This window comes from Pinus tabuliformis, chromosome 7 (assembly GCF_031772625.1).
Source record: "Pinus tabuliformis cultivar Carrire ecotype Pingquan chromosome 7, CPIR1, whole genome shotgun sequence".
Classification (NCBI taxonomy): Eukaryota; Viridiplantae; Streptophyta; class Pinopsida; order Pinales; family Pinaceae; genus Pinus; species Pinus tabuliformis.
The window spans coordinates 1,049,766,806-1,049,789,732 of NC_142293.1; the positions used below are offsets into that span (position 1 = coordinate 1,049,766,806).

Sequence of the window (22,927 nt, forward strand, 5' to 3'; positions counted from 1 at the left end):
TAGGTTTGAAGTTGGGTTTTGCTTTGCTAATATGCTTAAGCCTCTGGTCCCATTTTGGTAGTATGGTGAACCTGAAGATGGGGCAAAATGACAAAGGTTGTCTTGTAAACTGTGTGGGCAACCCATGATAGGAGGGGTTAGTTGGTTGAAATGTACTTTTCTACACTCATAGGAATGATGTTGGGATTTATAATGCATTCATGCCAAAAGATTGTACAAGCTTCCCACACCACTATTTATGAAATGGATGAAAAGAAGGAAGAGGCAACCACTACCAAAGTTGAAATTGCCATCAATGGAATGGCTAGATCCTTTGGAACTATTATCCTTCATTTCAATAGGGGTACATATGGTCTTTTCTTGACTTTTCATAACACCATTGTAATTACTAGGGATGCAAGTTTAAAGACTTGTAGGCCATGTGAGATTTTGTATTAAGGTGTTTTAGGCCTATTATGGTTGGCCAAGGCTAGTGCCTTTGGTTCCCACTCTTGCTCCTTTCTTATTTGATAGAATTGGAGGACTTGGAGTGGATCTCATAAGGACTCATGGTTTATCGGAGCATCTGGTTATGTAAGGGTGATCGTACTTTTAGGGCCAATGTAGCCCATGTCGTCTGCACGTATGTCTTACCACATGGTCATGTGTCATAGAGCCTCTACGCATCTTTGGCTTCGCTGCTATATTTATCAAATAATTCTCAACATGACGGTCTTATAGTTTTCAATAGTTCACGTTTATGGAGGAAGTGCACATTTTCGAATGCATTGGTCTGGTGAGTCAAAAAGTCAACTTGATCTTAGGTTCCTGAGAATAAAATGTAGATGAACGCCACATGGAAATTTTTGCAAAAGATTAAGGTATCACTCAGAAAATGGAAATCAAAGTTGTCGGATAAAAGTCCAGATGGAAGAATCCTCAAATTGCCTAGGGCGTTGGAGATCTACATTCCATGCATGGTGATTTCGTCACTAGCATAGTTATCAGAATCAACGTGGAACTCTTGGAATTGATCAGAACTTCTTGAACTAAATTTCAAGAAGGCAAGACAACATCTAAGTAACATGGCATGTCCCCCACTCCCTTGTGCCATGCATTTCACGTGTCGAACACTGAAGCGAACAAAGTTCCTTCTACAGATTAATTACTCCAGAATACTTGGAATATGAAATTATCCATTGAGGATATAAATATTATATTAAATATGTGAATAAGAATAAGAATGATTTACAATGACAATGAGAGGCTTGCTTATATATCAGGCAAGTGTCTCTTCATGAAGATTCATGTCCTATTAGACATGCCTCTTAAGCCTAATTACTAGCTTAACTAATCATTATTTATGCTTATTATTGTTTACAATTATTTTACATTATTTATATATATTTTATTCGTTACATTGCCTCCTTCCTCAAAAAGCTTTGTCCTCAAAGCTTGTCGATGAAAAAGGCTTGATCTCTTTTTCGGCTTTGAAAGTCTTTTGTCTCAGAATAGTCATCCTTGTCGATACAAGTTGATATGATCTTCTTAGTGACAAACAAAATTTTCGCACTGAGAAGGGATCAAACCATCCCAGATTAATCTTTTGTATAGTATTCTGATCACTGGAATTTTGTAACGACTTGTTAGCATAAGACTGGATTGAGGTTACATCACTATTAATTGGGACATCAATTTGTTGTTTCTGGTCTGAATGATACCGATACGTAGCAGGGTTGATTGGTCTACTCTCGTGATTCAGATGTCGATATGGAGTTTTTAGATTTTTTTCTAGCGAAGATGTTGTTGAATTGGTTATGGAACATTCACTTGGGATGTCAATTGTCTGAATTGCAACATCTAAGTGTGTTGTTTCTTCAACTGATTTGTCTGCTTGAGTTGTCATATTCACTGGATTGGTATTCGTTCCCTTATTTTCAACTTGGACTGTTACGACTGGAGATTCCGATGCTTCTTCTTGAGTGAATTATTCCAACTTATCTTTTAATGCTTCCTTATCATCCTTAAGCTTCTTAATTTGAGTGAGTAGACTTTGATTATGGTTTTTCAGTCGTAAAAGTTCTTTGATTTCTGATTTATCAACCTTATTTTTAGTGTTTTGAATTTTAAGATTTTCATCTTTTAGATCTTTGATTTATTCTAATAAATTTTTATTAAGGTTCTTTAAACGCAAAGTTTCCTCTTCTTGTTCTAATAAGTGCTTCTTGAGTTCTTTCTTTGTGACCTTAGTCTTCTTCACTTGCGCAAGTAATCTTTCGACGTGGACGAGAATTTTCTTTGTCCTTTTCCATTATTTCTTTGTGATGCATATCCACAAATTCAACGTGTTGTCGCTTAAGTATTGTGATTTCTTGTTTTACCTCTCTTTGGAATTGTTTTTGTTCATTACTTAGAAATTCCATTTTTTCACTTTTTTTATCTTCCCCTTTTTTTCGATTGATTTAATAATCCTTTTAAGTATATATAAAATTTATATTAAATTAATATATATACTATATATCTCACCTCTTTTGACTTGAATGTGGTTACGTCTTTTCATATGATAATAAGTAAAAAGTAAAACTTACCTTTCACGTAAAGAGATTTTGTATCCCTTTTGTTTTTTTCTTTTACTTTTAAAATACCATGGGCAATTACCATGGGTTGTTTCTAAAACCACAGGCTTCTCCACATAAAATTTTTTAAATATCACTTGGTATGAGATTTTGTATCCCTTTTGTTTTTTCTTTTACTTTTAAAATACCATGGGCAATTACCATGGGTTGTTTCTAAAACCATGGGTAATATATATATATATATATATATATATATTTTTTTTTTTATATAATTTGATTTTTTTATGTTCTTTTATTTTCATTTTTTTACTTTTTCTTCTTCTTCTTTTTTTAATTTATTTACTTATATTTTTTTTTGGTTAATTTTTTTTTATGGCCAAAGGTCAACTAGCGAATTGGAGACCCTCCAACTAGCGAATTTTCTTTTAATTTTAATTTTAATGGCCAAAGGCCTAGAAAAACGGAGAAAAGGAGAAACTCCCAAATTTTGAGCAAAATGCTTCAATTGTACGACAACACGATTGACGAATTTCGATAGCCAAGGACCTGGATCGGAGAACGAGCTCTGTGCACCGGTTAAGCAATCTAGAGGACCGAACTACTCTGATACCAAATGAAGCGAATAAAGTTCCTTCTACAGATTAATAACTCCATAGGACTTAGAATATGAAATTATCCATTGAGGATATAAATATTATATTAAATATGTGAATAAGAATAAGAATGATTTACAATGAGAATGAGAGGCTTGCTTATATATCAGGCAAGTGTCTCTTCATGAAGAGTCATGTCCTATTAGACATGCCTCTTCAACCTAATTACTAGCTTAACTAATCATTATTTATGATTATTATTGTTTACAATTATTTTACGTTATTTATATATATTTTATTCGTTACAGACACGACACGTAGGTGACATGTGTCTGACACGAGTTTGACTCGTGTCCCACAATAGGACACAAGTTTGACTCGTGTCAGACACGAGTCCTACTGGTGTCTCAAAATTTGGGCACGTGTCCAATGAAAAAAACATCTTAAAATCAATTTATTACCTTATTTTCACGCAGTTTAGTTACAAGTTTGGAGCTTCAAAGGTTTTGGACTGCAGCTAAGGGTGATTAAGTAGTGTTAGAAGGTATTCTAAGTGTGGGTTTGGGCATGTGTCCAGCAAAAAAAGCATCTTAAAATCAATTTATTGCCTTATTTTCACGCAATTTAGTTACAAGTTTGGAGCTTCAAAGGTTTTGGATTGCAGCTAAGGGTGATTAAGTAGTGTTAGAAGGTATTCTAAGTGTGGGAAAGTGGATATGTCGAGGCCCTACTAATGTTATGCAATTAATGTTAATGTTAAATTCTTAAAGTAATGCCACTTTTACTTGAGTTTTTAACATTACCGTTAATTGACTCAGGATGTTTGAGAGTGGTTTCGGCCTCATCGTCATATGGAGAAAGTAGAATTTTATATCCCACTCAAAATCCAACAGACTTAACAGTTTTCAGGATTTCAAGGGTAGGGGGATTGCGACGTTTCCATTGGAGTTTGTCCTGTATGAGGGTATGTAACTAGCACTTAATTAACAAGACCAAACCCTCTATGTTCCTTGATCTTGTTGGCATTGATTGTTGAACTCCTCTATCTTGACCCTATAAAGATGTGCCAATCACCCAAACAGAATTTCAATTTGACATGTTAGGCTTTTTTAACCTTAGTTTAATTAACAAGGGGTGATATTGATGATGAGGATCCAAATATAGGAAATGATTCTGATGATATGTAGTACTTGTTATTTGTTGTAGCATGATTTTTTTGGATTCTATAAGTCGTTTACAGCCTCTTTGTTGATGTATTTTTAGTTCAGAGATGGATTGCACTCAATACTATTTTGGTTGTATGCATTAGTTGTATGATTGAATTTGTATCATCATGATGTAAATGTTTTATATATTTTATATTTTATGTGTATTTCGCCAATTTGTCAGTTTTTTAATATATATTATTCTTTTAGTATATAATATAAGCATGTCCTTCATGTCATATTTTGGGGGTTCGCTGTGTCATTTGTCGGATACTTGTATTTTCGTGTCCTCCGTGTCCTGTGTGCTTGTGTCATGTGACTTAGGCCAACATTTATTGCCAAGAAATTCATTTTGTATAGAGATCTTGATGATCAGTTTTATGTCCAATCTGAGCCTTTGCTGCTAATTGTTGAATTTATTAACGACATTATTCTATATTTTATTTTTTTTCTTGCACGTATTTTTCAAATATTTTTGTTAAACTCTTTGCAAGTCCTGATAACTGTGTACTTTTTTTTTATGCTGGAGTCTACTCACATGTTTTAAAAGATACTTTATTGAAACACACCAACCTGTTTAGCATCTATATGTATAAATCTGAAAGTGGGATGGTGACACTGCTTTTGTTGTATGTTACTCATACAACTATTGTGACATTCACCATGCAGAGGCTTTATTAATGTCTTTGCATATATATATATATATATATATATATATATATATATATGTTTCAACTATGAAACAAGTCTGAAGTCAATGGACTCTATAAAACTTAAGGCATGATTGATGGGCTTTGCTATTGGTTACTGCTTCCAACAGCAAAAGGCATTTTTATAATAATCTTTGATGACCAGAAGTTGTCAATAGGAGTACAAAGAAACTCCTTCCTATATCTAGTTATTAACATTGACAATGATTACAGTCAATTGTTGTTGAATAAGTGCAGAAATAAGAAAGTGTTATTTTAGATGGGAAGATTGATTTTTAGGGATGGTTGTTGACCTGGACCCCTACCAAGATCAGCCATTATAAATGTAGAAACAATTATTCTGTGTATTCAAACCAATGTTTTGAAACTCCGACTCCGACTTGGAAATGGCCGAAAGTCTACTCCGACTCCGACTCCTGCTTGGTATCGACTCGGCCGGTTTGATATCAGTGACTCGGTTGTTGTAAAAAATACATTAAATATTTATTTTTTAATAAAAAAACATAATCTTAAAGATTTTCATTCATGTTTCCAAACACAAAGCTTTAGAATATAGATAGAAGTAAACATATGATCAACGTAGGCTCATGAATATATCCATTATATCAAAATGGCATCCAGTACAATGTCCAATACATACATGATGATGATATAGAGATCAAAACAAAAACACATAACCAAGGAGGCTCTAAATGGCCTCTACAACAAAAGTAAACTCTGAAACATCACTAGTCATCGCTGACCAGTACTACTGGCCACTGCTAGAGGAGCCAACATCATCTGGCTCAACCTTTGAATCAGAGTCAGACGAGGAAACCCATGGCTCCTCCTCAAAATCATCCCCAACTGCAACTGTTGTAGTGGTAGCACTAGTAGGCTGTGCAACAGTGGCACGCTGAAATAGACGAGATGTGCGCTTCCGTTGTGGCTGAGCAGAGGAAGCGCTTGCAACTAGAGGACTTGGGGCTGGGCTTGAGGCTGGTACAAGTGGATTTGCATTCAAATGAACATTATGATCGACTGATGCCTCCACATGTAAATCCAAATCAAGATCCTCATTAGAATCAAACTCTGCTAGATGACTCTCCATTACCCAATCTGATTTTGGATTAATATCTTCCAACACAGTGGGATCCGAATGACGTCTTTTGTTTAACAACTGGTTGCGTGTGAGTCGGAGGTTGTATTGGATATAGACTAGATCATTTAACTGTTTTTTATCCAAATGGTTTCTCTTCTTCGTGTGAATCCTCACAAAGACAAACCAATTGCGCTCACACCCAGTAGCACTGCAAGTTTGACTCAAAATACAAATTGCAAACCTCTGCAATTAAGGACAATGGCTACCAAAAGCCTCCCACCATTGTGCTGCAAAAAACATAGTAGTGTAATGAGTTGGCTCAAGTTTCAACAAATTATATCCAACTTTCAAATTATAAACAATTTAACAAAATAAGTATTAAGAATTTGAAAATTGAAATTTTTGTTTACCTCGCTCATCTACTTCCCTTGCTGAGGGTTGTGACCTGTCGGTGTATCTCCAGTTGATCACAATCCAATGGGATCATGCGATCAATGCAGTCAATCAATCCATCTCTAACGTCCCCACTCAAAGCTCCTGCCGCCAAAGCTTTATAATGATACCGTGGGTTCAAAAAATACCCAGCTGCATGTATAGGGTGATGGAGTTGATTGTTCCATCTTTCATCAATGATTACCCAAATGGGCCCATACTTAGCTACTCTATCCTTGTATGCTCTCTTTATTTTCTCCTTTGCTTGATCCATAGCCTCAGAAATGAAGCCCATAGCCAATCTTTCCCCATGCACCAACTGCAACACCTTAACCAGTGGCTCAGCAAGCTTCACAATCTCTGTTGCCTTTCTCCAAAATATTTCTTCATTAACTTTCTTTTTCAATTCTTTGCCTTCCTGTTTGAGAGACCACTAGCTTTGATTCCAATCATCACTGGAAAACATCTTTTGCAAGTTTCTATGTTGTGAAAGCATAGATTGCAAACTCAAAAAATGAGTTGTAAATCTAGTGATGGCAGGCCTAATAATATCCTTGCCCTCTGTGTGTCTCCTCATGAGGCTCAAAATCCATGAATGATTGTAGATAAATTTTGTTATGCTTTTGGCATGATCTACAGTGTTCTTGACCCAATCTAATTTGTCAATATCCTCAAGCATGAGGTCTATGCAATGTGCAACACATGGGGTCCAAAAGATGGTTTTGTGTTTTTCCTCTTAACAGTTTACTAGCAAGAACATAGTTGGAGGCATTATTTGTGATGACTTGAACAACATTAGCCACCCCCACCTCCTCAACAACCTCATCCAATAGTTGAAACAACAATTGTCCATCTTTCATCCTATTAGATGCATCAACTGATTTTTGAAACATGGTTCCCTGTGGGCAGAAGATAAGAAAGTTTATGATTGTATGGTGCCTTTGATCAGTCCATCCATCTAACATGATGGTACATCTTGTTTTTGCCCATGAGTTTTTGAAATCTTTCAAATACTCATTAGTGGAGGAAATTTCTTTTTGAAATTATACCCCCTTAACTCATGCATAGTAGGGCCTTTGAAGCCTTTTCCAGCAACAAATATGGCATCATACATAGGCTCATAATATGGTGAACGGGAATCATTGAAGGGGATATCAACATCATACCACCATCTAGATATGTAATCACAAGCAGTCTCCCTCAATTCTTTCTTCCAATGATCATCTAAAGTGGGTTGCAAAGTTCTACTAGCTTCAGGACCATGTGCATCTGATGGAGAGGAGGGTGTGACAGTGAAATAACTTTTGATATTCATATCACCCTTCTTTTTCTTTTTACCCTTACCATTTTCTTGAATAGATTCCAAAGAGGGAGGAACATAGCTGAAGGTGTTGGATGCATCAATACAAGGGATAGAAGAACTCTCAAAATCAAAATGGGGGTTGGTAGCCATCATTTTTTGTATACTCTTCTTCCTCCCAATTTCAACCTGTATTTCTTTTTGCCTAGCTTTTTCTTGTTGAAACTTCTCAAAGCTATTTAACAAGTCCTTCCTAATCTCCCCAATTTGTGGTGATTCACATGGAGTAATTTGGCCTCTAATCCCTGCCAAGTGTTGTTTCAGCCTATTAATGTCCCCAGGACCCTCCTTAATTTTTCTATGGCAAAATTTGCAATGCATTTGATTATCAACCATTTCAGCATATGCCCAAGTAGCATCTTTCACTCTAGGAACCATTTTCTGACTTGGAAATGAAATGAAAAATTCTGAAAATTGAAACATAAAAAATAGCATTTTTTCAATGTTCATTTATTCACAAAAAACACTCTTTTCAATTTCCAGATTTGCACAAAAGAATAAATAAGCAAAAACAGATTTTTAGAAGTGAAAGAAAATACCTCTAGGCACAAATTGGTTCCTCAAAGTTGCTCTAACAAACAAACTCCTCAATGCTGCTCCAATGGCTGCCCAAGAAGCTCTTCACTCCTACTCCAATGCTTGCCCAAGACTCCTCACTGTTGCTCCAAAAACAGACTCCACAACTCTTCACAAACTCCTCACAAATTCTCACTCAAATGCAATGAGATAGCTGTGAGGAAATGAGAGGGGTTGGGTAGCTTTTATAGGGTTTGGGAGAGGGAAATGGACTCCAAAGAACCCAAAGGCAGAAAAGCATGGGCTTTGGGGTCCCCAAATCCACACACACACACAAAAAAAAAAATTTCGCTTTTCGGCCGCGCCCACCAAGCCGGCCAAGTTAGCTCGGTCTCGGACGAGTCGGCTGGGTTGTTATTGAGCCGAACCGACCAAGCCCTGGCTTGGTCTGGCTCGGCCATTTCGGTTTCGACTAGGCAGTTTTTTAAAACAGTGAAATTTCAAACAGCTCCAATAAAAAATAGGAGCCTTAAAACCCAAGGGAGTATGGTCCATTGTAGTTCTCATTTCATAATAATGAAGTGATTCGAGGTCTAGACTTTCTTTATTGTTAAGTACTTACTTTTTATCAAGAATTGGTCCCTACATGTAAGTTGATGATATTGTTTCATCAAGTAAGAGATGGTAATGTTAAATTTGTTAAGAAATCAAAAGGGGAGGATTTCTCTTACTTGGGAGTTACTTGTGAATTAATTGTTGGCTTATTATTATTATTTTTGTGTTCTTTCTTTCATCAAGCAATTACTAGAATGAAAAACATAAAGATCACAGAAACAAGAGACACAAAATATCCGCTCCAAGCCAGGGCTAAAACCCCACAAAGGGGAAAACCCGGAAAGTCTTCTCGTCTTATAGAATCAGATCAAAGTGAGATATCATAGATTCAAGACCTCCACAAGAACCCTCCAACTGTTCATAACCTTCCAACTGTAATGACACATCTCAGCACCTTCTGTCAACAGAACTTGGCATCAACTTCTTTCCTATCACTTCAAGAAACTCGGTCTTCCACTGTAGTTTTTCTTGCCTTACTTCAGCACAACATATCACTTCCACAAGGTTACCCTTTTAGCAGCAGCTAGATGCCGTCTTTAGAACCGAATTCGGGTCTAGAAGAATAGTAGATGCAAAACTCGGATAACGTATACCTTCCACAGAAGATAAGAAACAGAGCTCAGATGCCTTCCATAGGAGCATAATTCAGATCCCTTACACAGAACAAACTCGGATGTCTTCCACAGATATATATATATATATATATATATATATTCGGATGTCTGCCTTCATTCCAGAGGAAACTTGCACATATTACAGTTGTTTTCCTCAGAAGAAACTCGCAATCTTCTCCAATGAATTGGTTGCCAAATTAGGAGGTTCAGTTGCCAATATATAGTTATTTGCCCTGCAAAGGGTCACATCCATTGGGCAAGTCGAGTTGCTAAACTGGAGGGCTGACTTGGTCTTGTTTTGATCTTTGACAAAAATAAAAATCCTTCTTTTACAAAAGGCCCAAATGGGGCTTGACTCAAGTACATTACATTGACTCATAATAAATTTTCTTTTTGCTTTTACATGAAGAAAATACAATTATGAAGACTGAACCTAGTTACATTTTCAACAAAAGACAGTACCATATTTTGTGTATTGTGACCAAAATTGGTTATATGGAAGAGTTCTACTAGATGTTTGATATTGTGCATGAAGAGTTCCCAAATATTAATATTTTTCTTCATCTCTGGCTAGAGTAGATTAACTGTTTATCTTAATTTTAAGTTATATTGTTTCGAACTGAAGCTTTGCAACTTAGTTTTTCTTTCTTTCTGATGGCATAGGTAGTCTTAATGGTTGCAACTTGCTAGATTGATTTCTCAATGTAGACACAAATGGATCTAATCAGTATTATTTGTCGCCAGACTTGCAATTCAGAGGCTTGAGATGACTAAAAATGACTTACGCAACAAGATTGCTAAGGAGGTAGCACTTCTCAATTTTTCTGTAGCAACTGCCATCGTGAAAAATTTAGTGCATCTGTATACTGGGATTAATAGACTTTTTATATTTGGATATTTAAATCTGCTATCCTCTGAATTATGTATCTATCAGGCCAAAGGAAATGCTATTCTACAAGCCAGTTTGGAGAGAAGGAAACAAGCTTTGCATGAACGCCGCTTAGCACTTGAGCAAGATGTATGGCCTGGTGCTCTCTTTTTCTAGCATTTAGTTGTTTTCTATTGTATTCAAATTTTGATTCATTAAAACAAAAGATCAAAGAACAATGCATAAGAAAACACTAATATGTTTATGTTACATGCAATATATAATACATAGTGCTATAAAAAGCAATGTGCCCTACTTGTTAAAATGAAAAAAATGGTGTACAAGAGAGACATTATAATGCCACAAATAAGTGGAATAGAATCTGGCTGCTGTATCAACTTGTGAGGCTTTATCTGTTACTGTCTAGCAGAGAAGCTCACAAGCCCAGGCCATTGCAATATTAACCAACTCGCAAATATGAAAAATATAAAAGATTATTAGAGGATTTGGAGTTAATTTAATATCAAGTAAACCAAGTAGTCATTTAAGTTCTATAATAGTTGAAATCTGTAGCCAATGACTTGACTAGAATTTGAAGAATGAATAATCATACAAATTTAAAGGGGAGGCAAAATTGGAAAAATGTCTCATTTTGTTTTCACCTCCCATGTTTTCGCTACTGGAGTGCATGCAGTTTGGACTCATGTAAATTGGCATTGTCATTTGGGAAGATTAAATTACAAATTAAAGTTACGATACCCTATACTGACATTTAGATGAATGCGTGTAAAATTTTGGGCCCAACCTAATTTTCTAGCTCTGCTAGGTTAATTTAATTTAAACAATTGACTGTAACTGAATTAAAAATTGTTTTTTTTAAGATTGATGGTTGTTAACCCCTCTTTTACAATCACTTTGACAATGATTACTAAACATAAGTAAATTTGGCTAACTTTACCAGTTAGATTCTGGGGGTTCCATATTACTTCTAGGCTCTAACAGTTTTGGGAACATAATATTTCACAAAGAGTGCATAAGAGCCTGCTTAATTCTGGATTTTTATTATATATATATATCTGTTTTATGTTTTAATAGTATATGACGATTGAAGGTGATGTAATTTTCAAAAGGTTGCAATGACAATGGATCATTGTATCTTTGAAAGAATCCATATTGGACATTGAGTATAGAAAGTATTCGGTAGTCTTTATTTCACAGTAATATTGGGGACTATTACCCACCAAAATGTGGGTAACGCACAGGAGAAAAATTTCTCCTCCTTGGGCAGCCAGCCAGAAAGCAGCCCCATTGATCAGCACTTGACATGATGCCATGGACCCTTCACATACATATGCTCTGATCAGATCTCTTTCCGCTATCCGTCATTCCTCCTTGATTGAAGGTGGTTCATCCATTGGCAGGTATTTTTACCATTTTTCAGTCGTGCTTTTGCTTATTGTTTTGGGACATACTAGTATGAATCAAGGGACGATTTGGATAATTGACCGATGTTGACTCTATTCTTGTTCCCTCACTTCACTTGGGTGGTTAGTCTTTGATCCTAGTCCAGTGGGACCTCCTCTGAGGCCTTAGGGTTATAGGAAGGACACTACTGTGAAAATTTCTAAATCTAATACATCAGAAACCCCAACTGCAGTATCTGGTTTATTATCTCCTACTTGTTCTTTACATTAACAAGTTATTCATATGCATAAATATCGAAATAAACACAATTGTAGCCTTCACAAACATATATATCAGCAACTGAAATAAACTGAGACAACACAAGGGACACCGTTATTTTTGGACATTCTTCCTTGGAAAAACCCAATGTGGGAAAACGGTGCAGCAGATATGAGGGTTTTATTATTATGCAAATTTCTGAATACAGCTAGGGTGCTAGAAATGGGTCACCCTTCAGAGATTTTCCTTGGCAGAAGTACCTTGCTCCGGAGACAGATATTCCGGCTAGTTTAGCAACCAGATGATTGGCCCCATAGTGACTTCGACTGTTCCTTAGCTGGACAACGAAAACTGCTCCAAGATAACTTTCAGAACTGTGTCACCCTCTATGACTCTGCGTCTGCTTCTCTGCTCTCAGTCTACCCCATAGAAACACCACAATGCAGCTCCTTCAGCCCAGCGTCATCGCTACTAGCCTCTGCATTAGCTTCTCGGCCTCCTGCATCCTCTGTGTTGGCCCTCGAACCCTCTGTGTCAACCCAGACTACCTCTGCGCTGTCTCTCCGACACTTTCTCTGCGTCTCTGCTATGTATTCTCGGCCTCCTGCCGAACTGCCCCTTGCTGCAACAGATCACTAACTTGATTTCTCAGCAAACCCTGCCCCAGAAAATCAAATTCACTGATCAACTTGGTGTATCTTCGACTGACCCTCAAGCCTCCTCTTATACTTTTCATGTTGATGAATAAACGACTGAGTTTAAGTCCCTAATCAACGGCTAATATTAGATCTGGCTTGATTCTCGTTATTTAGAACTTTTTCACCCATATTATAGTAATACACATTAATATTTTAATTTTCCTAAGTCTATACTTAGAAACCCCATTAAAAATATTAACTATTTTAATATCTCTCCATCTGGGTGGAATTTCCCCAAACGATCTGTGTGTCTTGGAGATCTCATGTGCCTTAGCCTCTCCACCAATTTTAATGGCTAGAACACATCTGATGCTACCAAAAATCAACAACTACTAATAGGCTTTGCTTGAAGCAGCTTGCCCATGATATTCCATACTTACCGCTTTCCTTCATTCCCTCTATTTTACATCCATTCTTTGGGTAGGCGGTCGTTGGTCATGGAGATTGCCACTCTCTCATCAAATGCGAAAGATGGTTGGAACTAAAACTAGCATGTGGGCAAAAGCCTAGCACGAGCTCTATCCCCTCATTAGCTGTCACTTAGTTCCTAGAGCACTTGATGCTCAACATGATAAAAATTAACCCTTGTATTGTCCCAACCTCGAGGAGCAATAAACCAACCCATTTTAAGGGGTGATAAATGCTAAATCTCTCAAATGCAAGCTTGGGCTCTTAAGCTATGCACCCATATTAAAGCATTATCATAAAAAAGTGAAAGGTGCACAAGAGGTGCGGAGAAAGTAGGTTGAGAAAAGGGGTAACTCATGTCTCCACAATTGCTCCCTCCTTACATCTATACACCTAGGATGTTGGACCACCATTAGCTGGTCACTACGCTATGGCACCTGGCCTTGAAGTCTTGTCCACTCCATTGCCATCATCTACACTTGCATCTATGGACTTGTCAACCACTCAAGTGTCAACTACCCCATGAGCAGACTACATTTCGGAGCAGTGAAATTTTTTCAGATTTCATCATCATCATGCAACTTTTGTTCGTCAATTGTAATCCAAATTCTGCAGTGCTGTGGGCGATCATGTAAAAAATGATTCTATTATGTTTATAAAGCCATGTAAAACATTTAGGTAGCCTAAGATTTGTGCTAGAGAGTTTCACTTTAGGGAGTTTTCTTTCCTTAGCTAATTATTTGTGTTTCCTAAACATCAAATAATTGGTTAAGTTTTTCTTCCAAACATACCCCAAAGCTAGAGTGGGGCTTGATGGTGAAGTCTTAAGTGAGTCCTAATGTCTAGAGTTTATGTAACTTGTTAGACTAGATCATGTATAAAGTCTCACAGAATTTGGTTGTGTCTACAGGTTAATTTTTAATTGTCAAAATTCTCCTTCTAAATGGGATTTTTATGTAATATTTGATGTAAAGATGTAAAAAGTGTTCTATAGAAGTTGTAAGGGGTACAAGTACTTAAAATTACACCTCAACTCCTAAAATTTCTATCTAAACACACTTTGAGGGTGGAAAAATATGCTTAAATCCCTCTAGAGACATTATTTTTATTTTCTGGCAAAAAATGGAAAAATAATTAGCCGGAAAATGGTCAGAAAATTAAAAGGGGAGAAAAATAAAATTCTTTCCAAGTGAAAAATGTTAAAAAAGGATGTGCACTTTCCCAAGAAGAGAATCTCCACAAATCAAGCAAGGAAAATTATCAGAAAATTCGTTGGTCCAAAAAATAATTAATTTACTAAGAAAATCAAATCCAACACCATCTTCAAGGAAGATCAAATTTACTCCTCAAGGTCATCACAAAGATTAAGGGTCAGGATTATTTTTTCGTGGATCAAGCTTTCGACTAGCTGTTTTCTCTTGGGATCAAGTCAAATTTGTTCAATTTGTTGGACCTAGCCGTTTTCATTTGGAGAGGGATCTAGATCTCCCATTTTTTCTATAAATTGAGATCAAAGCTCCTCATTGCGACACATGAAAAATCAAGTTCTTGGTTGCTGAAGCTCTAATACAATTTTTTACTAGAAATATTTTATGAATAATAAAGAAGTCTTTCAGTGTCAATTCATGGTAGTGTTCCGCTTCTATCTTTTTTGGTAAACTCATTTTGAATTTTGTCCTCAATGCTCTACAATTTTTAATTAAATCTCTCTCATTTCACTTGCCATTGGTGGATCTACTATTTGTATATGTATCTTGCATTAGTTTTTGAGTTTGGAAAAACAATTTAGAAGTAGTGACTGTAGTGGGTTTTTGGTTGAGCCCTAGAACTATTTCATTGTGCCATCCTACTTATGATCTAACAGATTTCGTCTTCAGTGTGTAGAGATCATTCTTTTTTTCAGATCTTGGGTGTGAGGGGACATGTAATGCCCCCATTTGTATTTTCCTTCGTGGTACAACCAGAGTGGATTTCCAGGGCAAGTGATAGCGAGGTCAGTGGAGCACATTTATGTCATGAGGTGTTTCGATGGAGTTTTGAGGAGGTTTTATAGGATCTGATAACATTCGCCTGGCATATTTCATCATCCGCACAATTTGCCTTTCGTTCGGTCTTATTTCAACAACTTTCAAAAATTAGCATTATTATGGGGCCTAAATTAATTATGCTCGAGGTGGCATTCCGGGGAGATTAATTGATGGAACACCTCAGTGTAATAGCTTGTTGGAACCGAAACAAGAAGATCTACACCATGGGATGCTGAGAAGTGATTTCCAGTGGCTGAAGAGAGTATGGTGGGCGATTTGCCATGTTTCTTCCTTAAAAAATGACTTTAATTAGTCCTCTAATGAAGGAAAAATAATTAATTGGAGGAAATGGGCCAAAAGTGATTTAAGTGAAATAAAATAAAATTAAAAGGTCACTTAAGATAAAGTAGATGGAGGAGCTTCTAGAATAATAATAAAATAATAGAATGAGATACTTCTAGAGGCTTGTAGATCTTTCCATCGGATCTATAAAAGAGGAGGAGGAGGTCATTTGGAGACATCTTGGATTTGTGTTTTCTTCTTGTGGAGAGGTTTGAGATTCTAGTTCTCTACTTCAGTAGTAACCCCGAGACGGAAACCCTCGGGTGATTTAGTGAGGTTGGGTGAGTACCCACCTTCCCTTGGTGAATTCATCCAGAATTCATAGGAGAGCTTGGCAGTGTGGTTCAGATAAATTTGGAGGGCCAACATAGCAGTGCAGTAGATTATCTAGGAGGCTAGTTTTTCATCTCAACTATTCTGGTTGTATGTGCATGTAACCCCAATTTATATATTGTAATAAAATATGAGAATTTTCCTATTCATTGTGTTATTGGATTGTAGTGCTCTATTTGTTTATTTTTACATGACAATCTTCTGTTTATTGTTGATTTGGGGTAGCATCGGTGGTGCTCTAGCCACGAAAATTGGTGGAGAGGCTAAGGCACATGAGATCTCCAATACCTAGAAAGGGTTTGGGTAGATTCTAAACAGTGTGGGAGATATTAAAATAGTTAATATTTTTAATGGAGTCCCTAAATCTAAACTTCATGAAAATAAAACATTAATGTGAATTAATATAAAACTGTGTTAGAATGGTCCAAAAGTCATGGATCAAGCCAGATGTAATCTTAGCCGTTGATTAGGGACTTAATATTGGCCGTTGATTAGTCAACGAGAAAAGTATAAGAGAAGTTTGAAGGTCACCTGGAGAACACACCAAGAGATCAAAATTTCGACTTTCTAGGGCTGGGTTTGCTGAGAAAGTTGAGAGAGTGATCAGAGTTGCAGTTGAGGGGTAGTCAATACAGAAGAAGAGAGACAGAGATAGCACTGGGAGGATTAGTGTAGTAGTCGGAGAGAGGGACGCAGAACCAGCCAAGAGTTCACGCAGAGCCATCCAAGGCTCACGCAGAGGCAGCCAGAGCTGCACAATTCCTCAGAGGGCCAATGTGAGTGATGCAGAGGGCCAAAGGACTGACGCAGTGCCTCCAGAGGCTGATGCAGGCCAAGCCAGAGTGACGTTGGGCTAACGTTGGGCCAGAGAGAGCTGACACAATCCCTAGAGGCAGACGTTGGGGTTTTGTTGGGCAAATTGGAGCTATGGAGTTGCCAGAGTGTTTATCCAGGGTTTCAGCCGGAATATCTGCTTCCGAGTAGAGAGGTGCTACTGCCAAGATTTTTCTCTGTTGGGTGAGCCAGATTTGGCACCTAGATTGTATTCTGAAACTGCTTAATAAATCAAACCCTCAGAGAGCTGCACCATTTTTCCTGCATTGGGTTTTTCCGGGGACATTAGTCCAAAAACAACGGTGTCACTTGTGTGCTTGTTTCTGTTTCCTTCAGTTGATGATCTGCAATGTGTTGAGCATGTACTTGTATTTATTTCCAGTATTTACATGGTAAATAACTTGTTAATTAACATAACAAGTAGGTAGGAATAAATTAGTAAAGTACATGCAGGGTTTTTAACAATTAGGCTTAGAAATTCCAACATGGTATCGGAGCGTGGTTGCAAATCACAGTGGAACTGAGGACATCAACCAAGCAGAGCAACAACAACATAAAACAACTGGCGCAAGTGACAGAAGCTGTTCCTAGCAAAGTAGCAGCAAGGAAGTGGTAACGCAGTGCCTGCGTCATCAAGATTGAGCCAGGAAGAGGCCAGCGCAGAGACTGAGGAGGGCAGAAAAGGCTCATTGAGAGCCGCGCAGAGACCGGGAGGGCTGACACAGTTGGCTAGGGGAGCATTTCAGCCAGTGCCTGATTGCGCAGAGCCTAGGAGCTCTAACCTTTAGTTTGATGGGGTTTAGGAGGCTATGGTTAAGTTGTAGAGTGGAGTTGGTGGGGTACTGTAATCAGAACAATACCTAATAGGGAAAATCCAAGGAGGAGGGAGTTGCTACCAAGGATTTGTAGCCGAGAAATACGGATCAGTGGTGCAGCTGCACCAACGATTGGAGTGGGGGCATCTCGACATTGGCAAAAGGGTTTCCAGGAGGGAAATCGAGGCTCAGAGGGAGTCACACCATGAACTTCCAGGAGGGAAGTAGAGGAGCAACGAGATGGCAGTGAACGGGGTAAGAGACCAGGATAGACTAGATGGAGCTTCAAACTTCGTAGTTTGGAAAGCCAAAATCCTATCCGTTCTAGACAGGAATCGTGTCAAGCACTTCGCCTTGAGGACGATAGCTATCCCAATTGACCCAGCTGATAACGACAAATACGAGGAGGCAATGGCGAGGGCCAAGAGCATCATTCTTGACGGGGTCAAGGACTATCTAGTACCACATATTGCCGAAAGGGACACGACAAATGAGATGTGGGAGGCCCTAAAGAAATTGTACCAACATACTTCTGTGCAGAGAAGAATGTTACTAGAAAATCAGCTGCGATCATACTAGATGCAGAAGGGAGAACAAATTGATCTCTTTGTTGGTCGGTTGAAGGAGATCCGGATTCCGGGATCAACTGACTTCCATAGGGGCCATGCGGGATTAGGAATTGATGGTGAGAACAACCCTAAATGCTGTCTTAGAAGACTGGGAGGTGTTTGTCTAGAGCATACTGGGCAGGGTGACCCTTCTAGATTGGGAGGAAATATGGGCTGCTCTTCGCCAAGAAGAGATTAGAAGGCTGAGCAAGGCGGGAAGCAGCGACAAGGGGATTAGAATCGAGGAGGAGGAGGTGGATGCTGCCTAACATCTGAGGGAAAGCAGGAGAAACAAAAGAAGGACCTCTCCAAGGTTAAATGCTTCCACTGTGGGGAGCTAGGTCATTATGCGATCCAGTGTCTAAGGAAGAAGAGCAAGGGAGAGGCCTCCGAGACCAAGATTGCGCCAGCAACGACAGAGAAGGAAGTGGAGACAGATTATGACTGTGCCATGAGTGCTCACACACCACTTGAGCGAAAGTGGGGAGACATTGAGCTGTAGTTAGATGGACTATAGGGGTTGAAGGGCAGGATCCTTGAGGTACCCAACCTCTTGGATTATATTTTGCTACGAGAGCCCTGACGAGGAGTAGCAGGATTGGAGGATGTCAGTAGAGATGGATGTGGATGGAGCGAAAGAGGGAGATACAATGCAGGAGTCCCAGGACAACGTGAGGCAGTAGTGCGAGAAGCACAAGAGTGTTGCACCAGTGCAAGATGGCACATAGAGGTGTGCAACGATGTGAGATGCATGGAGTTGTTGTAGCAGCGCAGAGGTTAGAGAGGGAGCACTTGTCAGCGACAGAGGGAGTTTCAACATCTAGGTTGTTTCTAGCTTGACAGAGATGTCATAGTTGGGAGATCAGTTACTTACTTCTCAGTGAATGGGTTGCAGTGCAGCAGTTAACAGTGACAGTGCTATGGGCAACACGATGCAACAGGATGAGAGGGAGTTGTAGTACGGATGCAGTAGTGGCAGTGGCAGGGCCATGAGTAGTAGTATAGGATGCAGTAGTGCAAATGATGGGCAGCAGGCCCAACATCAGCACAGGGACCGATGCCGGATGATCAGGGTGATACTCAATGAGCAGTATTGCTAGAGCACAGTGCTCGCTAAGACGCAGTGTTGATTTGGAGTAGCATCGGATGTGCTCTAGCCACAAAAATTGGTGGAGAGGCTAAGACGCATGAGATCTCCAGTACCCAGAAGGGCTTTGGGCAGATTCTAAACAGTTTGGGAGATATTAAAATAATTAATATTTTTAATGGAGTCCCTAAGTCTAAACTTAGGGGAAATAAAATATTAATGTGAATTAATATAAAACTGTGTTAGAATGGTCCAAAAGGTATGGATCAAGCCAAATCTAATCTTAGCCATTTATTAGGGACTTAACCTCGATCATTGATTTGTCAACGAGAAAAGTATAAGAGGAGGCTTGAGGGTCACTTGGAGAACACACCAAGAGATCAAGATTTCGACTTTTTGGGGATGGGTTTGCTGAGAAAGTTGAGAGAGTGATCAGAGTTGCAGTTGAGGGGCAGTGAATATAGAAGCAGAGAGGCAGAGATAGCATCAGGAGGATCAACGCAGTAGTCAGAGAGAGGGACGCAGAAGCAGCCAAGAGTTCATGCAGAGCTAACCAGGGCTCACGTAGAGGCAGCCAGGAGCTGCGCAGTGCCTCAGAGGGCCAGCGTGAGTGATGAAGAGGGCCAAAGGACTAACGCAGTGCCTCTAGAGGTTGATGCAGGCTAAGCTAGAGTGACGTTGGGCTAACGTTGAGCTAGAGAGAGCTGACGCAGTCCCTAGAGGTTGAAGCTTTCGCCTTCTCCGGAACATTCTGGGCTGGGTTCAATGCTGCTGCTGCTGCTTCATCCTACCGCTGGTGATCGACCTGCCTCATGACCCCCGGCAAGCTTCTAAAGTCCCACCTATGGCCAAGCCAAACAACTAACTGAAGGTCGAGGGGACAAGAGCATTCCAGCTTATTCCGCTCCTCCCTCGCACTACTATTGTATACGTCTTTTTGGTTGAAGTCTCTCTCCTTTCAATCGATTCATTGCAATGGGAAGTGAAGTCGAAAGCAGCTTCTAAGAGTCATGGTGGCAGCCATCTGGGTCGATTGAACTCTATTCTGCCTTAAGCTCTCCTGCTTCCTTCTCCTTTCCCCACCCGATCCACCGTACCATAAAGGAGATATCGGATCACATGCCCCCACTAAGCCGTATCCAGGTGGGTAAATCAAGAATGCACATAGGTGGGCTCGACCGGTACTATCAGTTGTTAAGACGTATATAATAGATGATGGATATTCGAAGCCAGATCCACCACCGGCAGTCACTTCTTCGAAGAGGCGAGGCAGGGGGGCATAGAAGGGAGTTACTGAAGCAATCTTCTCCTCGACCCATGGGTATTCCTATCCGAGTCCCTGCCGGGTTTCAGAGAAATGAACAAACAATCTTAGTCGCCCGCAGGAGAAACTATGGAAGAAATAAAGAAAGAAAGAAAAGAAGATCGATGCTTAATCATCATTCATTTCACTTAGAGTTGGGCGTTATCTTACATACGTATTTACAAATGACAGGTCGAGTGTCTTTTCGATCAAATTCAATTTACTTATTGGGTGGGGGGGGGCGTTGGTCGAGCCCTGCCGGGGGCATCCTCTCCTCTCCCTTATGGTCGAGCACCTCTCCTCCTCCTTGGGGTCGAGTACCTAAAGGTGATGGCGGCCTTAACAGTCGAGCCTGCTTGCGCATCCTCTCCCTTGGGGTCGAGTACCTAAAGGTCCTTATTAGTCGAGCGTGCTTACGCACCCTAAAGGTGATGGCGGCCTTAACAGTCGAGCCTGCTTGCGCATCCTTAACAGTCGAGCCCTGTCGGACCTTGCCCTCAGAAGCGCAAGCCCTCCGGACCTTCATTTGGCCCAGCATCAGCAAACAAAAACTTCCATCCAAGCAACCAACCAACCAATAGGAGTCTACTTTTTACGGTTCATTTGATGTGGGATGCTCCGGTCGACTCATGAAAAAGAAGGGCGAAAAGGAGACAAATAGTATCAATCACTCGTTCATCCGTCCCCACATCTTATTCCGTTAGTAAGGAACCGACCGTGGTCTCTGATCCGAATGAATGAGATCGACTGACCTGTCTGTGGCATTGAGCCTAGCTGCCTTTCTTTGTCCCTTCGCGAGGAAAGGCGCGCGATCAATTGGTTTCAGTACTTCTAATGGGCACCTGTCTCCCAGCCTTGGGTGAACCCGGCAGTAAAGTGACTCAATCGTCCTAGGGTTTTGGTATAAAGAGAGTAAGGTCAAAGCTCTGCTATAGGCATATGGCATAAAGAGTGAGTGAAAGTGTTTATAGGTCTAAGGTAAGGGTGGATGAATCGATTCCCAGTCCCCTCAGAACATCCAATCGTATCTGGCACTGCTCCTTCCTGGTCTTCAAGCATTCCCTTTCCAGCATGTAGCTAGGGCTGTAAAGAGAAAGGTCATTCTGGCAGGTGTATAGTCTGAACAAGGTCTTCTGATTCTGTGATACTGTCGCCTACTGATACAGATCTGTCCTTCTTGGTCAAAGGGTGCGGTACCCAGCATCCATCCTCCATACATATAAAGCAAGTGTGATGGTAGGTCTGTCTTGAAATGCTGTCTGTAAGGCGGTGGAACAACTCTGCTCTATGGGAAGCCCTTCCATCCGATGCTTCTAAGAGAAGGTCATGCAGGGGTACCCGGAGCAGCAGGTACTAACTCGTATCTAATAATGACGTATATAATCTGTCTAACTAAACAATCCATAGCTAGTGAGTGGTGAACCAACTAAAGAACGATAAGAATGGCTGCATAGAATCCGGAACCATATAGAAAGAGGGAAGAGCGCTCAAACCTCTTATAGCGGTAGTCCTTCATTGGATTCCATCTCACTAGTTGTAAGGTCTACCTACATGGGTGACAAACTACATGCATTTCAGGTCTAGGGCTCCATGGGATGGGGCCGGTAGTGAGGAACCAACCATCGACAAAGAAGACTAAGAAGCTATCATTCTAGTCCTTGAATGGAGCAGGAAATCGGAAAGGTGCGAAGCCGCCAGAGGAGAAAAAGGAGGGGCCGGGGGGCAAGGAAATCTCATATATAAAGAATCGATTTCTCTCAACATTTAGACATGAGACCATCCATAAGCCAAGCTATTGGCGGGAGTGATTTCGCCACCCGAGCGTACATGGGTTTCGTGGGGCAGATTGGAGCTGTGGAGCTGCCAGAGTGTTTATCTGGGGTTTCAGCTGGAATATCTGCTTCTGAGTAGAGAGGTGCTACTACCAAGATTTTTCTCTGTTGGGTGAGCTAGATTCGACACCTAGATTGTATTCTGAAACTGCTTAATAAATCAAACCCTTAGATAGCTGCACCGGTTTTCCCGCATTGGGTTTTTCCGGGGACATTTGTCCATAAACAACGGTGTTACTTGTGTGCTTGTTTTTGTTTCCTTAATTGATGATCTGTAATGTGTTGAGCACGTACTTGTATTTATTTCCAGTATTTACATGGTAAATAAGTTGTTAATTAACAGAACAAGTAGGTAGGAATAAATGAGTAATGTACATGAAGGGTTTCTAACAGTTAGGCTTAAAAATT

General features: G+C 39.6%; 1 protein-coding gene across 2 annotated transcripts in view; it reads left to right on the top strand.

Annotated features, from left to right (window-relative positions):
* Positions 1-22,927, top strand: part of LOC149251271 (rho GTPase-activating protein 7-like) — a 351,010-nt gene that overhangs the window by 256,759 nt on the left and 71,324 nt on the right. For both annotated transcript variants that reach the window (XM_089459324.1, XM_089459325.1), the window contains exons 16-17: positions 10,426-10,486; positions 10,616-10,699. In XM_089459324.1, coding sequence (XP_089315450.1) covers positions 10,426-10,486; positions 10,616-10,699 — 145 coding nt within the window. The remainder of the gene's footprint in view (positions 1-10,425; positions 10,487-10,615; positions 10,700-22,927) is intronic.